Source organism: Aspergillus flavus, chromosome 6, assembly GCF_009017415.1.
Source record: "Aspergillus flavus chromosome 6, complete sequence".
Classification (NCBI taxonomy): domain Eukaryota; kingdom Fungi; phylum Ascomycota; class Eurotiomycetes; order Eurotiales; family Aspergillaceae; genus Aspergillus; species Aspergillus flavus.
In genome coordinates this window covers 1,227,389-1,251,296 of record NC_092410.1, presented here as the reverse complement: position 1 = coordinate 1,251,296, position 23,908 = coordinate 1,227,389, and the positions used below count along the sequence as shown (strand labels likewise).

At 47.6% G+C, this 23,908-nt stretch overlaps 10 protein-coding genes across 10 annotated transcripts; 6 read left to right on the top strand and 4 right to left on the bottom strand.

Annotated features, from left to right (window-relative positions):
- Positions 1–126: 126 nt before the first annotated feature.
- F9C07_8304 (vacuolar H+-ATPase V1 sector, subunit C) lies at positions 127–1,505 on the top strand (the record flags this gene model as incomplete). The annotated part of the gene is made up of 5 exons (XM_041294082.1): positions 127–427; positions 489–583; positions 637–728; positions 779–1,271; positions 1,323–1,505. The coding sequence occupies 5 exons, from the start codon at positions 127–129 to the stop codon at positions 1,503–1,505; spliced, it is 1,164 nt and encodes a 387-aa protein (XP_041149372.1).
- A 76-nt stretch (positions 1,506–1,581) lies between these two features.
- F9C07_8303 (adenosine 5'-phosphosulfate kinase) lies at positions 1,582–2,544 on the bottom strand. Its single transcript, XM_041286901.2, has 2 exons — positions 2,450–2,544; positions 1,582–2,371 (listed from the first exon to the last, which is right to left on the bottom strand). Exons 1-2 carry the CDS (start codon positions 2,455–2,457, stop codon positions 1,744–1,746), a joined length of 636 nt encoding a protein of 211 aa, XP_041149373.2. The 5' UTR covers positions 2,458–2,544; the 3' UTR covers positions 1,582–1,743.
- A 1,874-nt stretch (positions 2,545–4,418) lies between these two features.
- F9C07_1747030 (WD40 repeat protein) lies at positions 4,419–10,337 on the top strand. The gene is made up of 7 exons (XM_071508363.1): positions 4,419–4,570; positions 4,642–5,427; positions 5,485–5,615; positions 5,701–6,013; positions 6,079–7,677; positions 7,725–10,277; positions 10,327–10,337. Exons 2-6 carry the CDS (start codon positions 4,654–4,656, stop codon positions 9,909–9,911), a joined length of 5,004 nt encoding a protein of 1,667 aa, XP_071367736.1. The 5' UTR covers positions 4,419–4,570; positions 4,642–4,653; the 3' UTR covers positions 9,912–10,277; positions 10,327–10,337.
- On the bottom strand, positions 7,723–12,721 carry F9C07_2223483 (alpha subunit of succinyl-CoA synthetase; the record flags this gene model as incomplete). Its single annotated transcript, XM_071509743.1, has 9 exons — positions 7,723–10,269; positions 10,319–10,611; positions 10,662–10,693; positions 10,754–11,367; positions 11,418–11,628; positions 11,685–12,067; positions 12,124–12,267; positions 12,316–12,429; positions 12,527–12,721. 9 exons carry the CDS (start codon positions 12,719–12,721, stop codon positions 10,174–10,176), a joined length of 2,082 nt encoding a protein of 693 aa, XP_071367735.1. The 3' UTR covers positions 7,723–10,173.
- A 1,066-nt stretch (positions 12,722–13,787) lies between these two features.
- Positions 13,788–14,886, top strand: F9C07_2286036 (putative alcohol dehydrogenase; the record flags this gene model as incomplete). Its single annotated transcript, XM_041286903.1, has 2 exons — positions 13,788–14,302; positions 14,361–14,886. The coding sequence occupies 2 exons, from the start codon at positions 13,788–13,790 to the stop codon at positions 14,884–14,886; spliced, it is 1,041 nt and encodes a 346-aa protein (XP_041149376.1).
- Positions 14,887–15,255: 369 nt separating this feature from the next.
- Positions 15,256–16,784, top strand: F9C07_1746792 (uncharacterized protein). Its single transcript, XM_041286906.2, has 2 exons — positions 15,256–15,792; positions 16,011–16,784. Exons 1-2 carry the CDS (start codon positions 15,624–15,626, stop codon positions 16,577–16,579), a joined length of 738 nt encoding a protein of 245 aa, XP_041149377.2. The 5' UTR covers positions 15,256–15,623; the 3' UTR covers positions 16,580–16,784.
- Positions 16,785–17,133: 349 nt separating this feature from the next.
- F9C07_8297 (putative ubiquitin-like modifier) lies at positions 17,134–17,480 on the bottom strand (the record flags this gene model as incomplete). The annotated part of the gene is made up of 2 exons (XM_041294110.1): positions 17,134–17,190; positions 17,259–17,480. The coding sequence occupies 2 exons, from the start codon at positions 17,478–17,480 to the stop codon at positions 17,134–17,136; spliced, it is 279 nt and encodes a 92-aa protein (XP_041149378.1).
- A 649-nt stretch (positions 17,481–18,129) lies between these two features.
- F9C07_8296 (uncharacterized protein) lies at positions 18,130–18,453 on the top strand (the record flags this gene model as incomplete). Its single annotated transcript, XM_071511755.1, has 2 exons — positions 18,130–18,145; positions 18,281–18,453. 2 exons carry the CDS (start codon positions 18,130–18,132, stop codon positions 18,451–18,453), a joined length of 189 nt encoding a protein of 62 aa, XP_071367734.1.
- A 101-nt stretch (positions 18,454–18,554) lies between these two features.
- On the top strand, positions 18,555–22,754 carry F9C07_1747596 (nuclear pore complex protein). The gene is made up of 6 exons (XM_041294099.2): positions 18,555–19,081; positions 19,144–19,378; positions 19,432–21,489; positions 21,548–21,878; positions 21,947–22,071; positions 22,131–22,754. Exons 1-6 carry the CDS (start codon positions 19,031–19,033, stop codon positions 22,469–22,471), a joined length of 3,141 nt encoding a protein of 1,046 aa, XP_041149379.1. The 5' UTR covers positions 18,555–19,030; the 3' UTR covers positions 22,472–22,754.
- Positions 22,755–23,025: 271 nt separating this feature from the next.
- F9C07_8293 (uncharacterized protein) lies at positions 23,026–23,435 on the bottom strand (the record flags this gene model as incomplete). Its single annotated transcript, XM_071511754.1, has 2 exons — positions 23,026–23,067; positions 23,136–23,435. The coding sequence occupies 2 exons, from the start codon at positions 23,433–23,435 to the stop codon at positions 23,026–23,028; spliced, it is 342 nt and encodes a 113-aa protein (XP_071367733.1).
- Positions 23,436–23,908: the final 473 nt, after the last annotated feature.

The following is a 23,908-nucleotide window of genomic DNA, read 5'->3' as shown; positions in this document are numbered from 1 at the left end:
CCTCCTCCTTGTCCGCTTCCTCCGTTCGACTGCCTCATGCCCGCTTGCTGAGCGTGGCAACAGGTCGTTACCTTCTACTCGATTAAACCCCCCTTCTCGCCAGTACAACTGGGGTCTTTCGTCACCATGTCCAAACCCACTAAGTACCTCCTCGTTTCCTTCCCCACCTCCATCACCCCGTCTCACCACCGCGACGACGCTCTCGATGCTGTCTCCGCCACGGTCGCCCCAGAAAATGGATCGGTCGCCCCATTCCCTATTCCCGAGTTCAAGATCGGTACATTAGACGCCTTGGTGCAGCAGGCCGATGAGCTGGCCAAACTCGAGACCGCCTGCCAGGTTGTTGTGTCTAAGGTCGGCGATGCGCTGAAGAATATCTTGGAGGGTGATGAAGCGCAAATCAGCAAGATGAAGGCTGTTAATGATAGTATGCTTTGTTCCGGACCGATGGATCGGCATTGAACAAGGTATTAACGTTGAATTATTAGAGCCGGTGGATCAGTACCTGCGGACCTTTACGTGGAACAAAGTCAAGTATAGGGCCGATAAGTCTTTGGGTGAGCTTATCGACCTTCTCCAGAAGGTATGCTTCTTACAATGCTCAACGGGCTGTTTGGGGCGTCTAACTGTGAATAGGAAGCTGCCAGTATCGACAATGACATCAGGTCGAAGTACTCCCAGTACAATCAAGTCAAGACCACCCTGGCCACTCTTCAACGGAAGCAAACGTGCGACATCCCCCTAATCTGTACCTACGGGATACTGATGTCTATTATAGAGGTAACCTAGCCACCAAGTCCCTCGCATCGGTTGTCGACCCCCGCAGTGTAGTCCAGAATTCGGAATACCTCGAGACACATCTCGTCGCCGTCCCGGCTCAACAGGTCAAAGAGTTCCTCAAGACGTACGAAACCGTTTCGCCCATGGTAGTTCCTCGCTCTGCGACGTTTGTCGCTTCGGATGACGAATTCACACTATATGCTGTCACGACCTTCAAGAAACACAGCCTGGAGTTTGTCCACAAGGCCCGTGAGCACAAGTGGATTCCCCGTGAATTCAAGTATGTGGAAGGTGGAAAGGAAGAGGAGCGCAGGGAAGTCGAGCGCGTAGGAGGCGACGAGCGCAAGCTATGGGGAGAGACACTGCGGCTCGGACGGACAGCCTGGAGCGAGGCCGTCATGGTCTGGATCCATGTTCTCGTTCTCCGTGTGTTTGTTGAGACTGTACTACGCTACGGTCTTCCTCTTGACTTCGTTTGCACTCTTATCAGGGTATGTGTTTATGATTAGTGGTCTTTACGTTTTAGGGCTAACATGCTGTAGACACCGGGTTCCAAGCAAGCTGACAAGGCGAAACACAACCTGGATGAGAAGTACTCTTACCTCGCCGGGAATGCGTTCGGACGGGACAAGAAGGGTCGGGTCAAGAAAGACGACCCGAGCGAAGTACACGAGGGAGGCGGCGAGTACACAGCATATGTGTACTATGAGTTCGAGCTCAATTAGAGGGGCAAGATCCTGTGGATATCTGTCTGGGTACGGTACACTTGATACCTTGTTTTGTAGCGTATATACTTTACTTACTTGCTTCGCATCATACTCTTGAATATCTGAATGAAACACAATTGAAGACCTCAAAAAGGAGTAAAGTTCTATATATAGATCACCGATCTAACATATCTAGTCCGCAAATATCCGCAAAAACAAACCCAAGTACAACGAAGAACGAGACACAAAAGAAGACCTACTCCTTCTTAGGGGGCAAGTAGCCCTGAGCATCCAAATAATCCACAATCTGCTTCACAGCATCCTGGACTGGCAAATCATGGTTATGGATATGCACCTCAGGCTTTTCAGGTTCCTCGTAAGGCGCACTGATGCCGGTGAACTCCGAAATCTTACCCGCCCTGGCCAACTTATAAAGACCCTTGGGGTCACGCTGCTCGGCAACCTCAATGGGGACATCGATGAAGACCTCAACGAAGGGCAAACCGGTCTCTTCACCCGGGGTGGGGACTTCGTGCAGTTTGCGCGCGGTGTCACGGTCTGCACGGTAGGGCGAGATGAACGAGGTGATGGCGATAGAGGCGCTGTCGGCGAAGAGCTTGGCAACCTCTGCAATCCGACGGATGTTCTCGTTGCGGTCCTTTTCGCTAAAACCGAGGTCCTTGTTGAGTCCGAAGCGGATGTTGTCACCGTCGAGACGGTAGGCGTGGACACCCCGGTCTCGGAGGAGCTGGTGCTCGAGCTCAACGGCAATGGTAGACTTGCCCGAGGCGGAGAGACCGGTGAGCCAGATTGTGAGACCGCGTTGGTTGCGGAGTTCGCTGCGTTCGCTGCGCGTCAGGGCGCTGGCATGGAAGGTGATGTTTCTTTTGGTGATTATGTTAGTGGCTGCGGGATGGAGGGGTATCTGCATGGTGGGGGAGGGGAAGGATGTATAGACTTACGTGGACATTGTTGGAGAGAGCTGATGGTGGAATGAATGAGGATAGTGATTTCGGGAAAGAAAGCAATTGAGGAAATTGAAGATATAAATTTTTTAAGTATTGTGATGAGGAATCAGGAGGGGTGAAAAGGAAAGGACGTGGCTGTCAATGCCGAAGACTGAAACAGCGGGGCGCCGATCGCGGGGGTCCATTCCTTCGGTGTGCGTATGCTGCTGCATAATCATAATCTATTTGAGTAAATAATTGAAATCATGATCATCCAGGTGTTTGGATATACATTCTTGGCTTGAACAATTGTCACACCTATTTTTTTATTGTTTCGATTTTTCTCTCTTTGTTTCTCTTATTTTCTTTGTTATTCTCTCCCGCCGTTTTTCTTTTTCTGCTTAACGTCGTATAAGCAAGTCACATGGGCCCTGCATCATGATAACCTTTTCTTGCTCTTTCCCTATCTATCTATATCCTAGATACTCCCCCACCTGCTAACACGAGGATATAACACGGCATCGACACGCTATCCATTCATCGCACTAATTGCTCGTGCAGTGGATTAAATCCTGAAGCCAGTAGAAGGCAGCCAGCGTCGATCATATGAACTTATACTTTGAAGATGGTCACTCAATAGCCCAGGCTCTACATCAGCCCGGGTATTCCACTCACTGCCAGGTAGATTCTGAAAAAGGATCAACTCAAATTTATCATCTTTAAGTGGGGGTTTCTATCGGAGCTCTAACAGGATAAGCGACAGAAAAGGATGGAGAGTCTTGGTCAGACTTTGGGAGTTCAGTATACTGTCTCTGCGATACCTGCCATATCTTCCCAGTAACTGAGGAGATTTCAGTCATCAATACTTAAGAAACCCTCAAAGTGTCAATACACAGTCCTCTGTCATCGACAGAGACTCAAGGTCTTGGGTTGATGGGTTCTTTTGCCAACCGATAAACTATTGATGGCCGATGACTACATTATATCCCTAGGACTCTTGTGCGGATCAAGGCATTGAGCTACATGGATGACCTCAGCGATTTTGCTAATCCATTGATCAGAGATAAAGCTCGAGCACAAGAAGCCCAATCTAGAAATCATTAGATGGTCTCTCGCGCGGCTGTCGAAAAGATACAAGCAAGAGCAGAAAACGGTTTACTCAAGGCTTCAATGAAGATATAATGAAGCCTGAAGAAAAGAGCGAGAGAAGACCGTTGGGGGCCTTGACGTACTAGAATCGTCAACACCGACTATTGGTTGTTTTAGACTACCAGAGTATTTGACAGAAAACCCAACAAGGCAGGTTGCAGTCTGCGGAAAGACACAACAGCAACTGGATTAAAACGAAAGTTATATCAAACGCTGTTGCCTAACAGGGAACCACTGAAACAAGTGTAACAGTCAATTCTCAAGCTTTCAATGCTAGTAATCAGGTCAACCCGAGCCAATATGCTAATCTCAAGCAACTCCTTTTGGTAATCTTTTTTGACTTGTATACTCATTAGGCACAGGGCAACTTTCCCACGGTTTGGGTGATCGAGTTAACATGATACGTTATTGGATCCTTCGAAAGAAGAAATTGAGAGTAGGCATCCAGGTATTTACGTTAGCTGATATTCCGCTACTGGGGGGCTTCTTTTTGAACGAAACGACAAGCAGTCGTTCATATTTATCCGATGGCGCATCGGCTAGATACATGCCCAGCTCCACTAGCGCATACGGAAATGCAACCCTAGCCTTTTGTTTCATTTCGGAATTGCAGCTAAGAACCAAGGTATACTGTACAAACTTAATTCATATTAAGTCTCAGCCCTCATGATGTTTTTGTTTTATCCGTCATGCAGGATCGAATTTCTCTCCTTCTGTGAAAATATGTGCCCATTATAGAATGTGACAGGGGAGCCTGCAGTGTGATTTCACCAACGCAGCTGAGAGGACAGACAAGGGGGAAATGTGGGGTACTATACTACGCACGGGGAGCTAGGCTTAGCTGACACGTCAAGCAAACGGTGAAACCCCTCATGGATGCTTGGGGCCTTTTAAGGATGTCTATCCCTTCCTTTTGCGAGAAGCACCGGCTCTTCTAACTGGCTTCTATATTATCAGTCCACACATTGCGAGGCTAAGAAAGCTTCGGTGCATCAATCTTTGCTCATGGTACACCATGAGCTGCTTCTTTTGTTAGATTCAGGCTTATATATATCTAGCTTAATGCCATTATGTCAAAGAACCATCGCCTCTGGCCGCTGCTGAGCTTCCGCCATTCCCGCGAGAAAGCGGACACAGACACAGACCCTACAGGGCTTATTGCCTCTCATGGACATGACACACGTTCGGAGACACCAGACGACCATTTACAAACCAGCCATTCAAGGCGTCGTCGCTCGATATCATGGTTGAGAATCTCAAATCGCAATAAAAACAAAGATGCAGAAACAAAACCCACAAAACTCGATCAAGAAGGAGCAAACACTCAGCCGTACTTGAGTCAAACAGAGTATAAGGATGAACCTGATACCAGCGAAGGAAAAGTAAGTGGTTCGGCAGAATCAATTATGTCTGCGCAAGGGACCCCAATCAAAGAAGAGGAAGGAGGGCAAGCCGAAGCGAACATTGCGAGGCTGGGAGAAAAGGTGATGAAGGATCTGTGGAGTGAGGCATATAAGAAGCTCCACAGCGATAATGCCAGTTTAGTCGAATCATATGAGACGGTTTTACTGGCTCCTAAGACCGATCATATGGGTGGACGATCTTCGACTACGCAGGAGAAAACGGACCGACAAAAGAGAATCCAAGACCTGGTTTTCTGTAGACTCCAGGATATGGAACAGGGTCGGTTCGATATTCCGAAAAGAAGTAGGCAAGGTGTCATCGGGGATTATGTTCGTCGTACTGTTCATGGCATTCTCTATGCGAAAGACTTCGTTACAGCAGCAATTAGCGCTGAGCCCCATGCTGCACTTGCATGGGCTGGAGTCGTGATGGTGCTCCCAGTAAGCGATTCCTTTTTACTTTGTATCTCAAGGCATAACACTAAAATCATCTTTAAGCTGTTTTTGAAGCCCTTTACACAGCGTGAAGATGCTGTGGCAGGACTCCAGTTCATCTCAGATCTTTTGATCAGATATCATATAATCCAGAACTCACATGTTGAAATTTTTATGGATGTCCTGGGTAAAAGGTACATACATGGTTCGCTCTACCGTTCACTGTTGAATGACAGGATCTATCTGGTAATAAAGTCATATTCTAAGGTCATCATATAGTACTCCAGAGGATATATCCAAATTTGGCCTTCGGCTCAGGGAAAGAACTATAAATTTATACTCTCAGGTATTAGAGTACCAAATCCGACTGACGAAGCAACTCTCTCGCTCTGGACTTTTCCAATACATGAGAGATATCGCGACCGCTGATGACTGGAAGGAAATGCTCACGGAAATCAAGCGCACTGACAAATCGATCGAAGATATATTAGGGGATTGGTCAAAGAAGACAGTCCAGGAGATTCATGCCGAAATCACCTCAATGAAACGTGAGGTCGAAAGGCAATTGAACATTGTTCTTGACACTATCAACGTAAGATACATGGTTTTCGGGGTTTTACTGTCTACACGTCATAACTTAATTAATGGTTAATCCAGACTCAAGCAGCTCAAGATCAACTGGATATCCTCCATCCGGTTACGCGCGCTGCCTTTGGTTCTTATGAACAAGCTAGGGAAACATGTCTTGTCGGTACTCAGGTGCCTTTACTTCAACTAATTCAAGATTGGAGTAACGATGCCCAGGGGGAGCCTATTCTGTGGCTCCAGGGTATGGCCGGTACTGGCAAGTCTACAATTGCCCGAACCGTGGCTTCTGCATTTTACAATGGGACATCTTTATTAGGTCAGGAAACACTACCCAATGATGCGTGTCTTGGTGGTAGCTTTTTCTTCGACCATAGGGATGAGGACTGCAGGGACCCTAGGAAACTCTTTCCTACCTTGGCTAGAAACCTAGTGGATGTCCTACCAGAGATCCAGCAATCTTTATGTGATGGTATTCGTAGCCATCATGCTACCCATGCAGGATCCCTAGATGGCCAGTGGAAACATTTGATCTTCAACCCTCTGAAGATGCTGAAGACAACGCTCCCTGTGACAATCCTTTTCGTTCTTGATGCACTGGACGAGTGTCAAGCTGGAACTAGAGAGGATCAGGATGACATCAGCGATATCCTGGCTCTACTCAGTCAAGTTCGGGAGTTAACGACCGTGCGAGTTCGGGTACTCATTACTAGTCGTCCTGGAATACATATGCGCTATAGATTCAATGAGATACCAGAAGGAATTCGGGATGAAACTGTGTATAAAATTCGACGACTAGATGGCGATGGAGTGAAAGCAGATGACATTACCCGTCTAATTGAATATAAATTGTCGGAGGTTCGAAGAAGGAATGATCTCCCGCGGGACTGGCCTGGAAAGGAGAGGGTCGATAAACTGGCTGAGAAAGCAGATGGACTGTTCATTTATGCAGCCACAGTATGCCGATTTCTGGCAATGGCCAACAGAAAGACAATCGAAGATCGCCTAGGGAAGATCTTTGACGGTGATGTGGGCCTGGATGGGATGTACACTAGAATCCTCCAGGTCGTGCTTACCGGAGAAGTAGACAACGACCAGGCGATGTCCGACTTGTTTAAACAGGTAGTTGGCTCCATTATTGTTCTGTCCAGACCGCTTTCCATCAGAGCCCTAAGCAGGCTCGTTGAAGTCGAGCTTAGTGACACAAGATGGCTTATGGAGCACCTTTATTCGGTCCTGGAAATGCCCCAAGGTGATCACGGTCCCATTCAATTGTTACATCTATCATTCAGGGATTTTCTTCTAGCCTCTCAGCGATGCAATGATAATCGTTTTTGGATCGATGAGAAACAAGCGCATCGCAACCTTTACCAATACTGCCTAAAGATCATGTCTAATATCCTACGGCGTAATATATGCTGCCTTGAGGACCCAGATACTCACATAGCAGATATGAAACCTTCAGTCGTGCATGAATTCCTTCCCGAGCAGGTGCAGTATGCCTGTAGTCACTGGGTGGACCATCTTCAACGGAGCGATATTGTGGCGTCTGATGACACAGTGCTCTATGACTTCCTAAGAACACACTTTGTCCATTGGCTTGAAGCTATGGCTGTTATGGGAAGGATCCCAATCGCGATCATGATATTAAATAACTTAACCACTCTTCAGGTAAATACGCCATAACCTCAGTGCTGGATTTATACTAATGGATGTAGCTTGAGACCAACGCGAAACTGCGGAGACTTGTTCATGATGCACGACGGTTCGCTGTCAGCTTCAGATCAGTGTATGAGAAAGCCCCTCTGCAAATTTACGCATCTGCTTTGCTCTTTGCACCTCAGGAAAGTATCATTCGACGTGAGTTTGAAGAAGAGATTCCTGCTTGGATATCTGAGAAGCCAAGTGCTCATCAATATTGGAGCCCATTACTGCATACCATCCCAAAGCCTAGCCGCGACCCTATTACACAGTTAAAATTCTCACCTGACAGCAGATTAATGGCGGTAGTGTCTTCGTATATGTACTCACATGTGTGTCGGTTATGGGATACGTCAACTTGGGTTTGTGTAAAATCATTTGAAGATCAAGGTAACATTCGAGATGCTGCCTTTTCACCAGACAGCAAGCAGTTGGCAACCGTATCAGAGGCCGGGTCCGTCCGGCTTTGGAATACACACACTGGGAGATCAACATTTCTCGAATCTGCTTCAAGTGCGGTGACTTTCGTGGTATTTTCGTCAAATGGTGAAAAGCTCGCAGCTAAATCTCATGGGGAGATCAAGGCTTGGGACTTAGTATCGGAGAGACTGCTACTAGAAATACCTGATGAAAGGAGTGAAATAGTTTCCATCTCCCCGGATTGCAGATTTATAGCATCTTGGAATAATCTTGCTGTTATCGTTTGGGATGTTTCACAGAGGGCGGTTTTACACACACATGAGCGACGGGGGGTCCATACGATTGAATTTTCCCCTGAGGGAAATTTGCTGATTGCATCCAATGATGGCACAGTTGAACTTTGGGATTGTACGGAGAATATCTTGCGATCTTATACTAATATTGGGTACAAATCGTTGGTCGCGGGTTTCTCACCAGACAGCAAAAACATTGTCTCTCTTTCAACAAACGGTCAAATCAACGTATGGGACTGGACTACAAATGAATTCAAAAGCAATATACACCATATAAGCGACTCAGTGGATTACAGCCTATACTGCGGAAAGGTATCATTCCCACGATTCGGCGAACTCGCGGCTTCTTTGGTAGCCGATGGACCGGAAGACATCTGGACATTTATACCGGGAGTCTTGACGGAAATATATAGATTCTCTGGTAGGATGATGGATGCACTTGCCTTTTCCCCAGATGGCGAGATAATAGCAGCTTCTGCATGCTGGACAGAAGAGATTACGATTTGGAATGGATCATCAAAGGTTTCGGAGGCGCTCGGTGATATACATGAGGATACCATTACTGGTCTAAGCTTTGCTCCGAATGGTACTGTTGTTGCATCGGCCGCCAAGGATGGCACAATCAGATTCTGGGAAGCGCAATCAGGAACGCATATGAAATGTCTGCGAGGGGTGGACGATCCGGAATTTCAGAAGATAAGATTCTCAACTGACAGCCAAACCATGATATGCCGAACGTATAATGGGCAATGTGTTATCTGGAATATACCCACGTGGAAGGTTCTAAAAAGGCTGGAACTTGGAAAGGACACTTCGAAACTCCAAAATATGGCATTATCACATGATGGTCAGCTGGTGGCAACAGGATGTTTTGATGAGCGGAAAGACACGAGTCATATTGAGCTCTGGAACCTGACTTCGACCGAGCCTCTCCTCGCACTCACAGAAGAAGGCGATACTAAGGACAATGAGATTTCGCCCCTTGGAAGTTTCATAGCGTCGACTTACTATGGATCTTCATCATTCCAGCTTCGGCACACACAGACAGGAAACCTGATTCACTCCATGGACCATGGAGATAGAGGTCCAGTCATTGCATTCTCTCCAAGTGAGAGCATGATTGCATCAGCCGAACATTCTATAAAATTGTGGGATACTTCTACTGGTACATGTCTCGGACAACGTTCAATCGATGGATGTGTTGAGTCTATGGTCTTCTCTGAAGACGGAACGTACCTTCGCACCAATGAAGGTCAGTTCCAAGTTGCTTCGATCCTCGGTGCCAACCCCGACTTGTGCCATGATAAGATGGTAGGAGAAGGTGTATACGTGCATAATAACTGGATCATGGAGGGAGGTAAGAAACTTATACATCTACCTGTAGAATACAGGTTTCGTACATGTTCTTTTGGAAGCCGTGTTGCCATAGCTAGCAAGTCGTCTTCTGTCATGGTCATTGGGCTCAGTGCGGATGAAAGGAAAACGGTCTGAAGGTGTTGGTCACCAAATTGTATCTAACGTATATAAGGAACTATGTCATTTATTTGCTTTGTCATATCTTTCCTTCTCAATTTCCGTACCAACTAGGACATCAATACTCTATGTCTACCTTGTTCTTTTGTATATCCTTGTGTTCAAGATGAAATGATAACTACAGAACGTGTATTCTCCAAGCTTCCGTATCTAACTCACTATATTCTATCCCTATCCTAGCTCTCGCATGTACAAAGCTTTATGCTCCAACAGCTCAGCACTAATTCGACGGCTTTCCCCCCGCTAAGCTAATCACCTTCTTCGCAGCCCCTTCAAAACTATCAAACGCATGGAGCGGAAGTCCACTCTCAGCGATCTTCTACGGTTAGTACCACTCACACTCAACTGTCACGACATTCACTCACCATTTTCTGTCCCTCTTCCTCATTCGTCCCCCTCAACCGCACCACCACCGGAACACTCATATCCAGATCCCTAAAGGCCATAATAATGCCCTCAGCAATCATATCACACCGCGTGAGGCCCCCAAAGATATTGACAAAGATAGCCTTGACCCGGGGGTCTGAAGTGATAATCCGGAACGACGACTTAACCGTCTCAGACGTTGCCTTGCCGCCTGTATCCAGGAAATTGGCACAGTGGCCGCCGTGGATAGTGAGTGCATCTACTGTGTTCATTGCGAGTCCGGCGCCGTTTACTGATTGTGTTAGTTTAGGGATTTTTAGTTGGATTTGTAGAATGACGTACCTAGAGTTCCGATGCTACCTTCTCCCTGTAGTCTATGGTGTGTTAGTTAGTGCTATATTCTGGATGTGGAAATGATGGTACTAGGATCATACTTCACGTAGACTATGCCGTCTTTCTCTGCTTCGACTTCTTCGTGCACTTCTTCTGCCGGGTTCCGCAGGCTGTGGACTTCCTTCTGGCGTCCTGAGCTTCGGAATGCGGCGTCATCGAAGCCGAAACGTGCGCCTCGGACTTCGAGTCCTTCTGTAGATGGGTTTACCCGGACTTCTAATAGATAGGCTTCTTTTTCTTTGAATATTTGCCAAAGTGCTTGGACTAGTTCTGCTAGTGTCTCGTGTGTGGTTTCGGGGAGATGAAGGTGAGATGCGATGGATTTGATGATTGGTGAATCGCTGCTGCTGAAGTCTGTGTTAAAGTAAGGGAAAGGAAATTTGCTAGTGTGCGACGGTGCGAAATCAGCAGATGTTGAAGCTATAACGCAGGGTGATAATGCTGTTCTATCGACTGTGAGATTTAGGAAAATGTCGGATTCTGAGGGTTCTGTTTCGTTGATTGGAATGGACTTTTCCTTCAACATGTCCAGGGCCTGGAATTGCTTGATGAAGAGGGACCGGCTCTGCTTCAATACAGGTGGGCGTTGGTTCTTTTGTAGAGTTACACGTCTCATTGTGTGTAGGCCCCTTTTCTGGTTCGGGGTGTTGGTAGACTGGGATATTGTTAGTGTCTTGGTTTGCACAGGATATATTGTGAGATTACCGTTGTGTTCTGCACCCGTGGTCGACTATTCAGTAGGGTCTTCATTCCTTCTCCGAATTTCTCTGGGTGGTTAACCATGACTGCCCCGGCGCGCTCGAGAGCTTGATACTTTGCGTGTGCACCCGGTTCTCCAACAGCAGTCCATGCGCCTGCATGGCCCATGATTCGTCCGGCAGGAGCGTGCAAACCACCAACTAGGCCCATGATTGGCCTTGTCTTCCAGTCAGCATCAGGGGCAATTAGCAGGTCGAGGTACAAGGCACATACTTAGGATTCGCGGTTCTTCTGTTGTAATCCTTGATCCATTCTGCTGCGTCTATCTCCGCCGTTCCACCAATCTCGCCAACGAGAATGATACCCTCTGTATCGGGGTCATTCTCGAATATCTTCAGGGCATCGACGAAATTAGTCCCAGCCAAGACATCGCCACCCATACTGATACAGAGGCTTTGCCCCAAACCGGCACGTGAAGTCGATGCAACAGTCTCATAGCTCAAGGTCCCAGACTTCGCAACGATACCGATCTTACCAGGAGAAAAGCACGGCAACGGCTGGAATCCTATACGACACTTCCCGATCGCCGAGATAATACCAGGACAGTTTGCCCCGACTAGCCTCGTTTTGGACTGTGTCTGGAGCATGGAGTGAATCTGTGGATATTGTAAGCATGAGCCAGTATGCATTCAGTGTAGAAGAGAAACCATACTCTGAGAACGTCATGGATAGGCACATGCTCCGCTACAGCGACGACGAGAGGAATCTCAGCTTCAATGGCCTCTTCAATCGCCTTTGCTGTCTGGTTCCCCGGTACATAGATAGCCGATGCATCCGGTTTCGCTTTTTCTTGGGCCTATTTCAATAAGTATTTAATCTGTACAGTTGAGATAAGGAATCGTACCGCTTTCACGGAGGGGAATACAGGAAGTCCGAGGTGCTCGCCTTCGACTCCTGGCTTTACGCCTCCAACAATCTTAGTTCCCCAGGCCAATGACTCTTTTACGTTGGCAGTGGCCTGATTGGTTAGTTATTCTGTTTGGCTAGCGATTCTGGTAGTTTTGACAGTACCTGTCTGCCTGTAAATCTTAGATTAGTATATTTTTTCGGGAAACTTTCTCAAACAAAGATATCTCACCTGTAAATCCCTGAAACAGAACCCTGGTATGGGCCCCGATCTTCAAGTTCGGAAGCGTATCAGCATAGGAATAACTCCGCGATGAGGTAGAGAAACCATTCGTCTGTCTCGCGGACAAGCGTGAAAAGGGCACTCCCCGCGCCCGCGCAGGGAGAGATCGCAAGTTCGTCATTTTGCGTCTCGTATACTGGTTGTGGATGTACCAATGAAGTATCCGGTGGCACGCTCTGAGTAACTAAGTAGCCACCCTGGTGATATCCGCTTGATTAAGAGCAGTAGTGGAGATGAATTATCGAAATGAAACAACTTGGGATGTTCACAGGCTAGTGAACAGAGTCAATGCAGTCTAAAAAAGAAGATGCAGTGCCCGGGGAGTGAATCAGAAGAGGAGAAACAATACCTCGGGAGATCAATCGAACTGGAGAGGGTGTCCGCCGGTCTCGGACTCCACACCGATAGTTTCCGAGGTTTTGCGGGCGCCCCACGATGGGACACGATTGGTTGTCTCGGAACTAGGGTGCCGTGTTGTCACTCGGAACTTGTTCTGTATTTCTTGGCGGTCTGGGTTGGAATCTATTCCGGGAGTGTTTTGAATGTTGGAGCGGTTGTGATGTGTTCTTAAGTTATCGTAAGTTATGGTTCATCATGCAAGTTTTGGTTAATTCTCATGGATGGGGTGTGTGTTCGCAAGAGGACAGAACTCCAGTAAATCTTAATAGTTTATGGGAAATCTAAACATTTTAAGACCAAGATATATCATATACTAACACTACTCAAAGACATGTACATGATAGACTAATTTGCATCGGAAGTATATTCTTTACTTATATGCAACGTATTCCCGACAACATCCGCTCCTTGTACTGTACCCTTCTAGTCGAGACAGCCCAAAGCTTTAGCTTATATTCTTGTCGGTTGTGAATAATTAAAGTCGCTTGCATGTGGGGTAGGATGGAAGAGTTCTCAGACATATGCATACCCAAAAGTCCAAATAAGATCAATTCTAATTGGCTTATCTATCGAGTTATCAACTAAATGAGTGCAGGTACAGGAGGCGTTGATTACAAACCAACAACGCAAGATTATCAAAGCATACAACGATTCAATGCATGACATGACTAATTGCATTCTATCAATACTCAGTAGCCGTAAATTATATACACAGCACATTTCGTAGCTATAGTAGTTTTCAATATGTAGCGCAATGCGCAAAGAACTTATTTTCATCTACGCTCAAAATGAAAGCCATCGTTTTGAATAGAACAAATGCTACAGTGGTGTACTCACAGCCTATCCCTAAGCTCCGTGACGACTACCTTCTCATTAAAACCGTGGCCGTTGCCCTAAATCCGACTGACTGCAAGGCGATCAGCCAGGGAAGGGGGGCCAAAGATGGCCTAGCTGGCTGCGACTTCGCCGGTATTGTCGAAGAAATCGGACCAGTTGTCACCAAGCGTTGGAATAAAGGCGACCGAGTGTGTGGCTGCACTCATGGTGCTAATAGCCGTAATCCAGATGACGGGTCATTCGCGGAGTTTATCGTCGTAAAGGGGGATGTCTGTATGAGAATGCCGGATGGCATGAGCTTCGAAGAAGCGGCTGGTATCGGCGTCAGTGCGATTACATGCGGTCAAGGCCTATTTCAGAATCTGGGGCTGAATCTTCCCCTTAATCCTGTCCAAAAGAAAGAGTACATCCTGATTTATGGTGGTAGCACGTCAGCGGGAACCCTTGCTATCCAATATGCAAAGCTGTAAGCCCGCCCCTGCTGACTTGATTTGAGTATGCGGATTTCTCACAAGATACATAAGGGCCGGCTATTCTGTCCTTACAACTTGCTCTCCAAGGAATGTAGATCTGGTCAGATCACGCGGCGCTGAAGCAGTCTTTGACTATAACGATCCATCATGTGGGGAGCAGATCCATCGTTACACGAAAGGGGAGCTCCAGCTGGTCTGGGATACCATCGGCTCCGATCAAGGAGTTCACGCCTGCATGGCCGCGCTGTCAACAAAGCCAGGGTGCCGATACGGTACGATTCTTCTCAATGATATCCCACGACAGGATGTCGCTTGTACGCGGAGCATCATGATGACGTTTCGGGGCGAGCCATTCGACTTGTACGGCAAACATTTTCCGCCAAGTGCTGAGGACTTTGAGTTTGCGAAGATGTTCACCCAATTGACGGAAACACTTCTCGCTGAAAACAAGCTGAGGCCTCATCCAATCAGAGTTTGTGAAGGAGGTTTGCAAGGCGTACTAGACGGTGTGGGGTTGGTGCAACAGGGGAATGTGAGCGGCGTTAAACTGGTGTATCGAGTTGCCGACACACCTTGATAGTTGCTAGGTAAGGGTTGCGTTCCCCACAATCCAAGATTGCGTACCCGGGCCATAGCTGTGGTTCGGCATGAAAATATAAGCATGGACGCCTACCATGTTCAGTTAGTCTTTTCTTTGTTCATACTCTTTGTTGACCCATGCGATTGGAACGATGTCAATCCGGGGTGATTTCAAGGCACGCTGTCGATCATCTTGTCCATGTGACTTTGATGTACAAGCAACGTAGAATAGGCGGACTTGCGATTGGTCAGAGGCCTTCAATAATGAGACTTGCCTCAGAATGAAGTCATATTTGCTCATAAGAACCTTGTACATATAGCTTCAGGAGACAACAACAGATAATCATGGACGGTGATATTTTCGGTTACAGGATCTGGATGGTTATCGGTCCACTCAGTGACTTGGACTGATGTAGCTTTTCAAGGGTTGGTCGGGGGTTGATTTGAAAGTAATATACTGTGTAGTACCAATAGAAATATAGAAATGCTTTCAGGCATAACCAATCATACTCCAGAAAAAAGAAAGAAAGGAAAGAGGATTGAGTAAGTTGGAGTCATACCTGACATGGTGGCAGATAAGTATTCTCCTGTGTTGGGTTGGCATTGTTGAGGGATTCCTCCGTCATCAGGTGTTCTCATCAGGTGTTCTGCGCAAGACCTAAATTCCACCCATGAACAAAGCGACTGTTCTGGACATCCCCGGCACAGACCAATGGAAGGCGACGGCCGAAAAGAATGGTGGGGTTCAACTTCTCCACGACTGACGACATTCATTATTTCCACCTCAATGCTATTAATATCCTCTTTCCCGTCAATTGCGGATCTTTGAAACGACTCCGACCATCTGGCCGACTATTAAGAGAAACGACTGACATGGCAAGAAAGCCTGGTCCAGAATCCAAGGGTCCGTGATTTCCCTCGCAACCATTGACCCTGTGCGGCCTGGCCTGCTTTTTACTTTCCCTCCCCAATCCAAAGAGTTATACTTTGCCCGCTCCTTGGGAACTCCTATCTCAACTTTACTTGCACACTCCTAACCCCCTTCGTACACCTATATTACTATCTATCTATCTATTATACTATCCAACCTCACTGACAAACCGCCCTTAATGTCTATTTCAGAAGCCACCACGACGGAGCTCCAATCATCCCTCCGCGAACTCTCCCTCAGTAACAATAGTCCCGTGAAGGACATCGCCCGCCCGGCGGTGAAAACTGCAACGGCCAAGGCAGCAACTGCCAAGAAGAAGGCCCCTGTTGTTGCCGATTCATGGGAAGACGAGGCGGACGAGTCGGAACCGGACATTAACTCCCCAGGATGTGCTAGCTCTTCGCTGTCGCCATCCGTCACCACCGCAGAGGGCCCCTTAGACCCCCCGCCCACTCCGATTTCTCCCCAGACTTCCCAGACATGGAGCTCTGTGCCGGTGTATCCTGATGTTGGCAGTGCGTCGTCTCGGACATCGAATTCCAGGTCCCCGTCCCGGAGGCCGGAGAAGCAGACTGCTGTTGCGGGGAGGATGATTGCAGGTGCTTTGGGGCTTCGGGCCCCGAAGCGGACTGAGGAGCAGCGTGCGTATGATCGTGCTGTGAAAGAGAAGGAGATAAAGCGGCGGAATCAGGAGCGGGAGGCGGCAGCTAAAGCTAAGGAGGAGGAGGAACGGGCAAAGGCTTCTGTTTGGGATGATTAGGATTCTCTCTCTTTTATATTCGCCGTTTATATATTTGACTACCTGACGCTGGCTTTTTTAATATCGTTCCTTTCTTTGGAGGTCGTGTACTCCGTATAGTGTGGTGTAATTGCTTGTCTCTCATATGGGGATTTTGGGTTGAATCATTCGCAGGTGTATTATATTAAGGTATAGTACAGCCTGGACGGGTGTAAGGTGTCCTCTTTTTTACTTGGTGTTCTTTGTGTGAATGATTAGACAAATAGCAAGGACAATAACACTACCACTAGGACTTAGGTACGGCGACCAAATTTGCATGCTTAACCCAGGGAGAAGTACTATGTCGTAAGTAGTTAATTCGTAATACTTAAATAGCCTATCCACAGCCCAGCATGTTTTTAGTTCGCTTGTGTCTAAAGCTTTTCTAAGCTTAAGTCAAGCCCGTAGGCGACCCCGTTCCAGCTAAAGCCCGACCGGGCCAAAACACCATTGCGCCTGTGTGTCTCAAAAAAATGCGAAGGATGAAGGAAAAAAGGAAGTGACAAGAAGTGAAACAAAACGATCGGATGGGCCTCCTAACCACCGATCTGCTCCTGGTGAACTTCCAAGGTATCGCCGTCGGCCATCTCCAGCTGAAGCGGGGTAAGAAGCAACTGTTAGCCCAGTGATCTAAATGCGCATGGTGTAGAGGTAAACATACAGTGTCTGGCGTGTCTTCCGGGCGTACACGAGTTCCGTCGAACAAGAAACGGACAGTGGAGATCTGCTTCCCTTGACGCTCACAGAACGCGTCCATCAGCTTCTTGAGCTGCGTCGAACGCTTGATCTTGAAGAAGACTTCATTGTTGTTGTCGGTCACTTTGATATTGAGATGCTCAACGGGAGCAGGGGCATCGCCAGTGGGGAGTCCTGCATCGGCCATTTTGGGACTGTGAGGATGTGAAGGATTCGCGATGAACTTGAAGTAGGTGGTTTATTGCTGTGTTTGAGTAGATTGTCAGCTCTGGTGCGGTAGTTTTGTCGCAACAGGTGCGAGGAAAGTAAGAGTTGACAGATATGGAAAAGAACTTACATAGATTTGATAAACTTTTCGGCGACGACAAGAAGATGCCAGAGAACGGAAAGGATTCAGCTGAGAACAAGAAAGAAGGAGCTGAAGATGCGAATGGATAGATATCAACGGGCTGGCGGCGAAGGGAAGGCGACCCCCACCACCGGCAATGAATGCTCGCGGATAATCTATTTTGCGGCGCAGGTCCTGATTCCGGTCTTCTATATGGTTGTTTGCTCTGTGAACGAATCTCTGACATTCCACGTTTCATTACACTTGGGGATTTATGTGTTTGTTTCTTCTTTGAAAGAATCTTATAATTGCATAGTGTTATATGTACCTAGTAATTGGCTAGACCATCACGTTTCTTTCCTTTCACTTTTGTTTCTCATTTTGCTGGTTACACCTTGATAACATTGCGTCATGGTAAGAGACTCTGAAGACAAAATGATATTTCACTTGATCCAGTAATGACAATGGTATAGGGAGGACTAAAAGAAGATCTGGCATACGACCCTCCATGCCATCCACGGGCAGTAAGTCTATTCTTCTTAGCCATTCGTGGTGAAGTGAACTTTTTACTGATGGACCAAGTGCGCAATTCAAAGTACTACAGACTCCAACCACCTTGTATATATATAGTTCATAGTGCTCATGACTAACCAACGCAGGCTGTTTGACGAAGAACTCATATCAGGAAGAAAAGTGCCAAAACCAGATAAATGCCTTGTATGAATGCTGTAACGCCTTCTATCAAGCTCAAGGGGAGGATGCAAAGACACCCAGTTGCCCTAAGCCCAGTCTGCTCAAGCTGAGGATGAAACAGCGCGGTCAGGGCAACTGAGATTTTCCCTTTTGTTTTTTCGCATGGATACTTCTGGTCTGTTACAACGCAACAAGACCTGTATATACTACTGTTCATATATAAACTACGAGCTGTTTAAGCCTTGACCAGCATCAAGTACTCCAGGAGAGGAATAAAAATTGAAGATATATGAAGCGATGTGACAACCCCTTTGCAGTCTCAGCCCTCATGCGTCAGGAGGTTCTTGACTAGTTGTAAGAATTGCCATAATTCCTCTAAGACAATCTTGAGCACGCAGAGAGGCCGATTGACCTGAACGAAGATTGAAGCCCTCGTTCCGAGACTCTAATGATTGCCTATAAGACATTAATGAAAGAAAAGAAAAGAAAAAGAAGAATGAGAAAAAAGTGTTGAGAATTTTATAGGCGTGTGCTGGCCGACAGCGCTAAACTAAATCGGAGTTAGCGGGCGGTCGGCCCCAAAACACGCCCGTTCAGCATTCGAGCAGAACAGAAGTTCTCTCCCCAAATCCTGTTTAAAGCTACAGATTCTCATCAAGCGGAACCGCATTGCAAACCGCTGCCGAGAACAGCGACGGTGGCCATACTTACGCGCCATGGCTCCTTTAATAAAGTCTGCGGGGTCCGCTGGCTTTACGTCAGTAAATGTGAGTTTATTTGTTTTGGCGACTACTTCTTTTGGCGGTGCGCCAACTAATTTCTCTTCTAGGCTGCCCGGGGGTCGACGTCGAATGACCCGGAGATCATCGAGATAGACGACGACGATGACGAACCAATGGACGATGAGGAAGACGTTGACGCCAATGAACAAGATGATGAAGAGGAAGAAGAGGTAGAAGAATACGAGGAGGATGAGGAAGACAACGATTCTCTTGAGGAAATGAATGGGATAAACGGCGGCAGCGAGTCGCCGTTAGACCTTGGTTCCTTTCAAAATGGTCACAGTACGGTTGATCCCTTGACATACTGGTTCCGGTGAAAGGCTGACGGACCTCAGAAGCGTTCGACATGACAACTCCGGAACTATTCACGTCGGCTGGCGCACAGCAGGCATTGCATCCTCTTCGCCGAACTGCGGATCGGGTCACGCGCCAAATTGAGGCATTCGCAGAAAAGCTCGACCGTTTCAAACAAAAAGAGAACCGAGATAGTGAATTCGAGAATTACCAAGCTGCCTACCAATTGGTGAAGAGCTATCAAAATCTTGCAAATGATTCTATCGAGGATATCTCCAAGCAAAACACCCTGAAGCGCGCGAAGATGGGGTGGAATACCAGCCGGACCAATGGAACAGCGGCGCAGGATCCCAAGACACAGGAGGAACTTCAAAGATTACAGCTAGAAGCGAACACCTGGCAGCTCCTTCTTAATCTGATTAGCATCAACGATCCCCCAAGCAGGGCTAGTGCCAAACAAGCTCAAGAGACTGCCTTCCAGAATCTTCACCGCTACTCGACCGATCGCGAAATTTGGGAACAGTTCGTGGGTGCTGATCACTATGCTCTGGAATGCGTGATCATCATGAAATGGCTGGAACACACTTCAAAGTCAGCAAGTCAGGACATCGACTCGATAATCTCGGAGTTAGAGGCGCAGGCTCAAAGGGGCCAAGGGATGTGGACCCACGGCTGGCTCTATACTAAGGAGACTATCAAAGGTCAAAAGCGACTGCGAGCTTGGCCTCAACCTCTCGAGCCTAACGATCCCGCTGTCGCGGCCTCGCTCTTAGTCTCAGAGAAGTCAGAATCAATGATTACCCAATTGGATCCAGATGCGGTCACTCGACAAAAACAGAAGCTTCAGAAACAGGATCAGTTCCATGAGCGCGCGACTTGGATGACTTGCTGGAAGATGCTGAGACAGGGCGAAAGTTGGACAAAGATTCGGGAGTGGGCAGAATCTTGCCTGGAGAACTGGCGAGCTGTTAGCTTGTGTGGCTCGAGCGTGGACGCAAGCTCTTCTCGCGGGGAACGGACACCTGTTGACGATGGAACCACGCGCATGATGAACTGGCGGTCACAAACTACCTGGCGAAACGCCTGCTCTGCTTTGGCGCGTAGCCAAGGAACTGAAGATTTCGAGCGCGCCGTCTATGCATTGCTTTGTGGCGAGACAGAAGCTGCCTTTAAGGTCTGTCAAAGCTGGGATGACTACCTTTACGTTTATTTCAACAGCGTTGTGCTCTCCCGCTACCAAGGGTTCTGCAAGCAGTTTCAACGGAAACTTAATCACTCGCCTACTGTTCCTGTCGCATTTGTTCCCGAGCCTGTTGGGTATGCTGATGTGAACAAATTTGTGCTGTATACGAAGGGCAACGATCGCGTCGGGGTCGAGGCACGCAACCCGTATAGGACTATCCAGGCGGCTATCCTGGGTAAAGGGTACGACTCATTTTTCCACTCTCTGGCGAAAGCGGTATCACAAGCGGCGGCCAGCAAGGGAGATCTGTCTTTCGTACCAGATCTTCCGCCAGCTGCCGTGGACGACTCTTTATTGATTGCGGCTGAGGACGGCGATGCCTTGAGGATCGCGACTCATCTCTACATCATTGCGAATTCGCTCGGCTATGTGCGCTCAGATACGCAGTTCTCGACTAACGCGTCTATCAATGTCATTGGATATATTGCTAACTTGGAGGAAGCCCGGATTTACGATATCATCCCTCTTTATGCATCGCTTCTACCAACATACCAGGCACACTCTGTGCTTGGCCAGATCCTGATTGAGGTAGTCGACCCGCGGGAGAGACGACAACAAGTCAGGCTCATGGAGAATCATGGTATCGATGTTGAAGCTGTCTTGCGTGATCAGTGGCAGTGGGTTAGCGCTAGTGTTTCCTCGGTTGAACATTCAAGTACGCTTAAGCGATACCCCAAGGTTGTCCGTCGCAAGGATGGCCTGCCTGAGGTGGTACCAGTCAAGAAGGATTACATTGGAACCGATGTATCTGGTACGGAAGAACGCGTCATTAGAAGCTTGGAGTGGCTTCGCCATGTTGATGGACAATGGGGGAGGATCTGTCAACTGGGTGCCTTGCTGTACAGAAAATTTTATGGTATGTCTCTATGCCTCCAACTGCCTCGGACATGGTATTGACTTATATAATTTTACAGTTACTGGTAGACTTGCTGCTGCTCGGGAGTTGAGTAGACGCATGAGGCTGTCGGATATCTCACGGGAGTCATTTGGGTTTGACCTGACAGAAATCCCCTTTGGCGTTGGGGATGGGGCAGAAGCGTCGACTCCAGAGCCCTCTAGCCCGACTAAGTCAAGGCTGTTCGGCTCTCCTCATAAGCGCAACCGATCCTTAACGAATAGACTGCCATCCGACGAGCAAACAAGCCTCTTGGTCCAACAATCGCAGACTATGCGTGACTTGGAAGAGCTTATTCTGGCGTTTAATGCACTTGAATGGTTTGCTGTGGTTTGTGAGAAGTTGGATAAGTAAGTAACCTGGCCGCCTGATCAGGGGAGTATGTCGGGATGAACCCACAGCGACTAACGATTTACAGGAATAAACGCAGACGCGATTCTGGTACGATCAAAAACCTGAAGGACGAGCTTCAGGAGTCTTTAGACGAAGTTTCTGTGCATGTTGACGCACTGCTGGATGAGTGGCTCATGGGGGCTGAGGATGGTAAGGCGTCATTGGGAAACACATGAGAAGACGTATGCTGACACCAATGGCCCGTACAGAAACTGAACAAGCCGAGCTGGAAGAAATCCGAAAGACCTACATCCCGGAACTTTTCCTCGACTATCACAATGCGCTGTACTATGCTGGACATGTACTTACCAGCGAGCTTCTGGTGCAGTGCATGAACCTGGCAATGCAGGTGTCCGAAAACGAGTATCTGACTAGCGCCTTTGTGGCTTCTCGTCGGATGGCGGAGCTCGTGGACGCGTTGGCCTTGTCCAGCAAAGCCATGGTCAACACGCAGGCGAAGCCCGGCAAGAAGCTTTTGGGAGGCGAGTCTTTGGGCATTTGGAATGTCGACGTGCCCGATGAGGACAATGGCCTCCCTGAGGCGCAGTGAAACGTACATGTACTTACATATCTTATGAATGAGCTGGTGTATATTACCCTCTTTTCTTATGTTCTCCCATCTTTGGCAGGAGGGTTCTGGTCAAACCATCGCATCTGGACAGGGTTTAAGAGGGGTTGTTTTATTATTCGGGCGCTTTTTGTCAGGGGTTTGGCTCGATTACAATATCACATCAAGAATTGGCATGGCATATCTCATGGAAATTTCGCTCTCTAGTTAATATCTCGCATAGGAACTTGTGAAATCCTTACTCCTTGCTCAATCTTGGGCAATCATGTTTCGTACACATAGCTGACCTGATCCGGATACTTCACCTCAAACCGGTCCAATAAAGCTCAATAAACAAGGTAAATCCTCCAGTATCCACGCCATCAACCCCGTCGGCATCGTGGCGCAGTCCGCAAACTATTGAATACGGAGTATATGGACTATAAGCTTGCTTCCCGAATCCCGAGTAAAAAAAAAAAAAATCAAAACTTTAATACCAAACCCATAAACTAGCCGTCATGGGGTCTGGCCAGAGACCCAATATCCACAGCTTACACTCAAGCTTTGCTTAACAGAGAAAGGTTATCCAACAGACTAGACTGTCAAGAAATCGAAAAGCCCCATCAAGTAGGACAATGATGTGCACTGTGTACTCCGTAGTGTGTACATCATTGCAGTGTATTGCTCCATCGAAGAGGGCAGTGCTTGGATTCTCCATCGAACGAGCAATACGATTACGACCGCGACGGAGAATACGAATGGAAGGCCCTAAAGATCTAATGAATTGAATGAAAATGTTGCAGTCTAGATTACCGCTAGACGACGGACGTTTGATGCGTTCGTTTCTTGTTCGAGTAAACGGAAGCATCTCGATAGACAATTGCTCAGTAAAGCAAGCAAAGGTTGGACGGGACGCCGTCTGTTTCTTCCCGAATCCCTTCCATGAGACATATCGACCCGAGTCCATGGGGTATCGTGACCAGATGACGTGCAGATAATGGAGTGAGTTGGCGAACTCTACCCCCTCTCACAACTAATCCAGTGAATCCGCCCCCCCAGACCGCTATTTCGTGTCATAGGTTGAATTCCTAAGGGTGAGGTTGAAAGTGTGGAATGTTGGGTTGGGTTTCTGGCGTTGTATGCGGTATTAATTCAGATGTCCTTGGGGTACAAACATACATACATACATGGATACCATTAGTAGGTACTAAAGAGGAAGGTGGACGTCCAGTTACTGTACTGTACCTGTCTATTGTGATAAGCGTTTGGAGGCTGTGTTCGTTCCTCTGGAGATTTAGTACACTTAAAGGTACGTGTTAAGGAGTGGGTCCTTCTCGATACTGGAAGTACAAGCTGTTGTTTGGCAGAGGAGATATTATCCTTGCATGTGGCTTTCCGTCTTCTTAGTGTGGGATTTTTCTCTAATAGTATGTTGATTTG

Coding starts and splice junctions, on each gene's coding strand:
- F9C07_1747030 (XM_071508363.1), top strand. CDS start 4,654: ATGTCAAAGAACCATCGCCTCTGGCCGCTGCTGAGCTTCCGCCATTCC. Junction 5,428..5,484: donor GAGTCGTGATGGTGCTCCCA/GTAAGCGATTCC, acceptor ATCATCTTTAAG/CTGTTTTTGAAGCCCTTTAC. Junction 6,014..6,078: donor TTGTTCTTGACACTATCAAC/GTAAGATACATG, acceptor TGGTTAATCCAG/ACTCAAGCAGCTCAAGATCA.
- F9C07_1746792 (XM_041286906.2), top strand. CDS start 15,624: ATGGTGGGGTTCAACTTCTCCACGACTGACGACATTCATTATTTCCAC. Junction 15,793..16,010: donor GCCTGGTCCAGAATCCAAGG/GTCCGTGATTTC, acceptor TGTCTATTTCAG/AAGCCACCACGACGGAGCTC.
- F9C07_1747596 (XM_041294099.2), top strand. CDS start 19,031: ATGGCTCCTTTAATAAAGTCTGCGGGGTCCGCTGGCTTTACGTCAGTA. Junction 19,082..19,143: donor CTGGCTTTACGTCAGTAAAT/GTGAGTTTATTT, acceptor TTTCTCTTCTAG/GCTGCCCGGGGGTCGACGTC. Junction 21,490..21,547: donor GCTGTACAGAAAATTTTATG/GTATGTCTCTAT, acceptor ATAATTTTACAG/TTACTGGTAGACTTGCTGCT.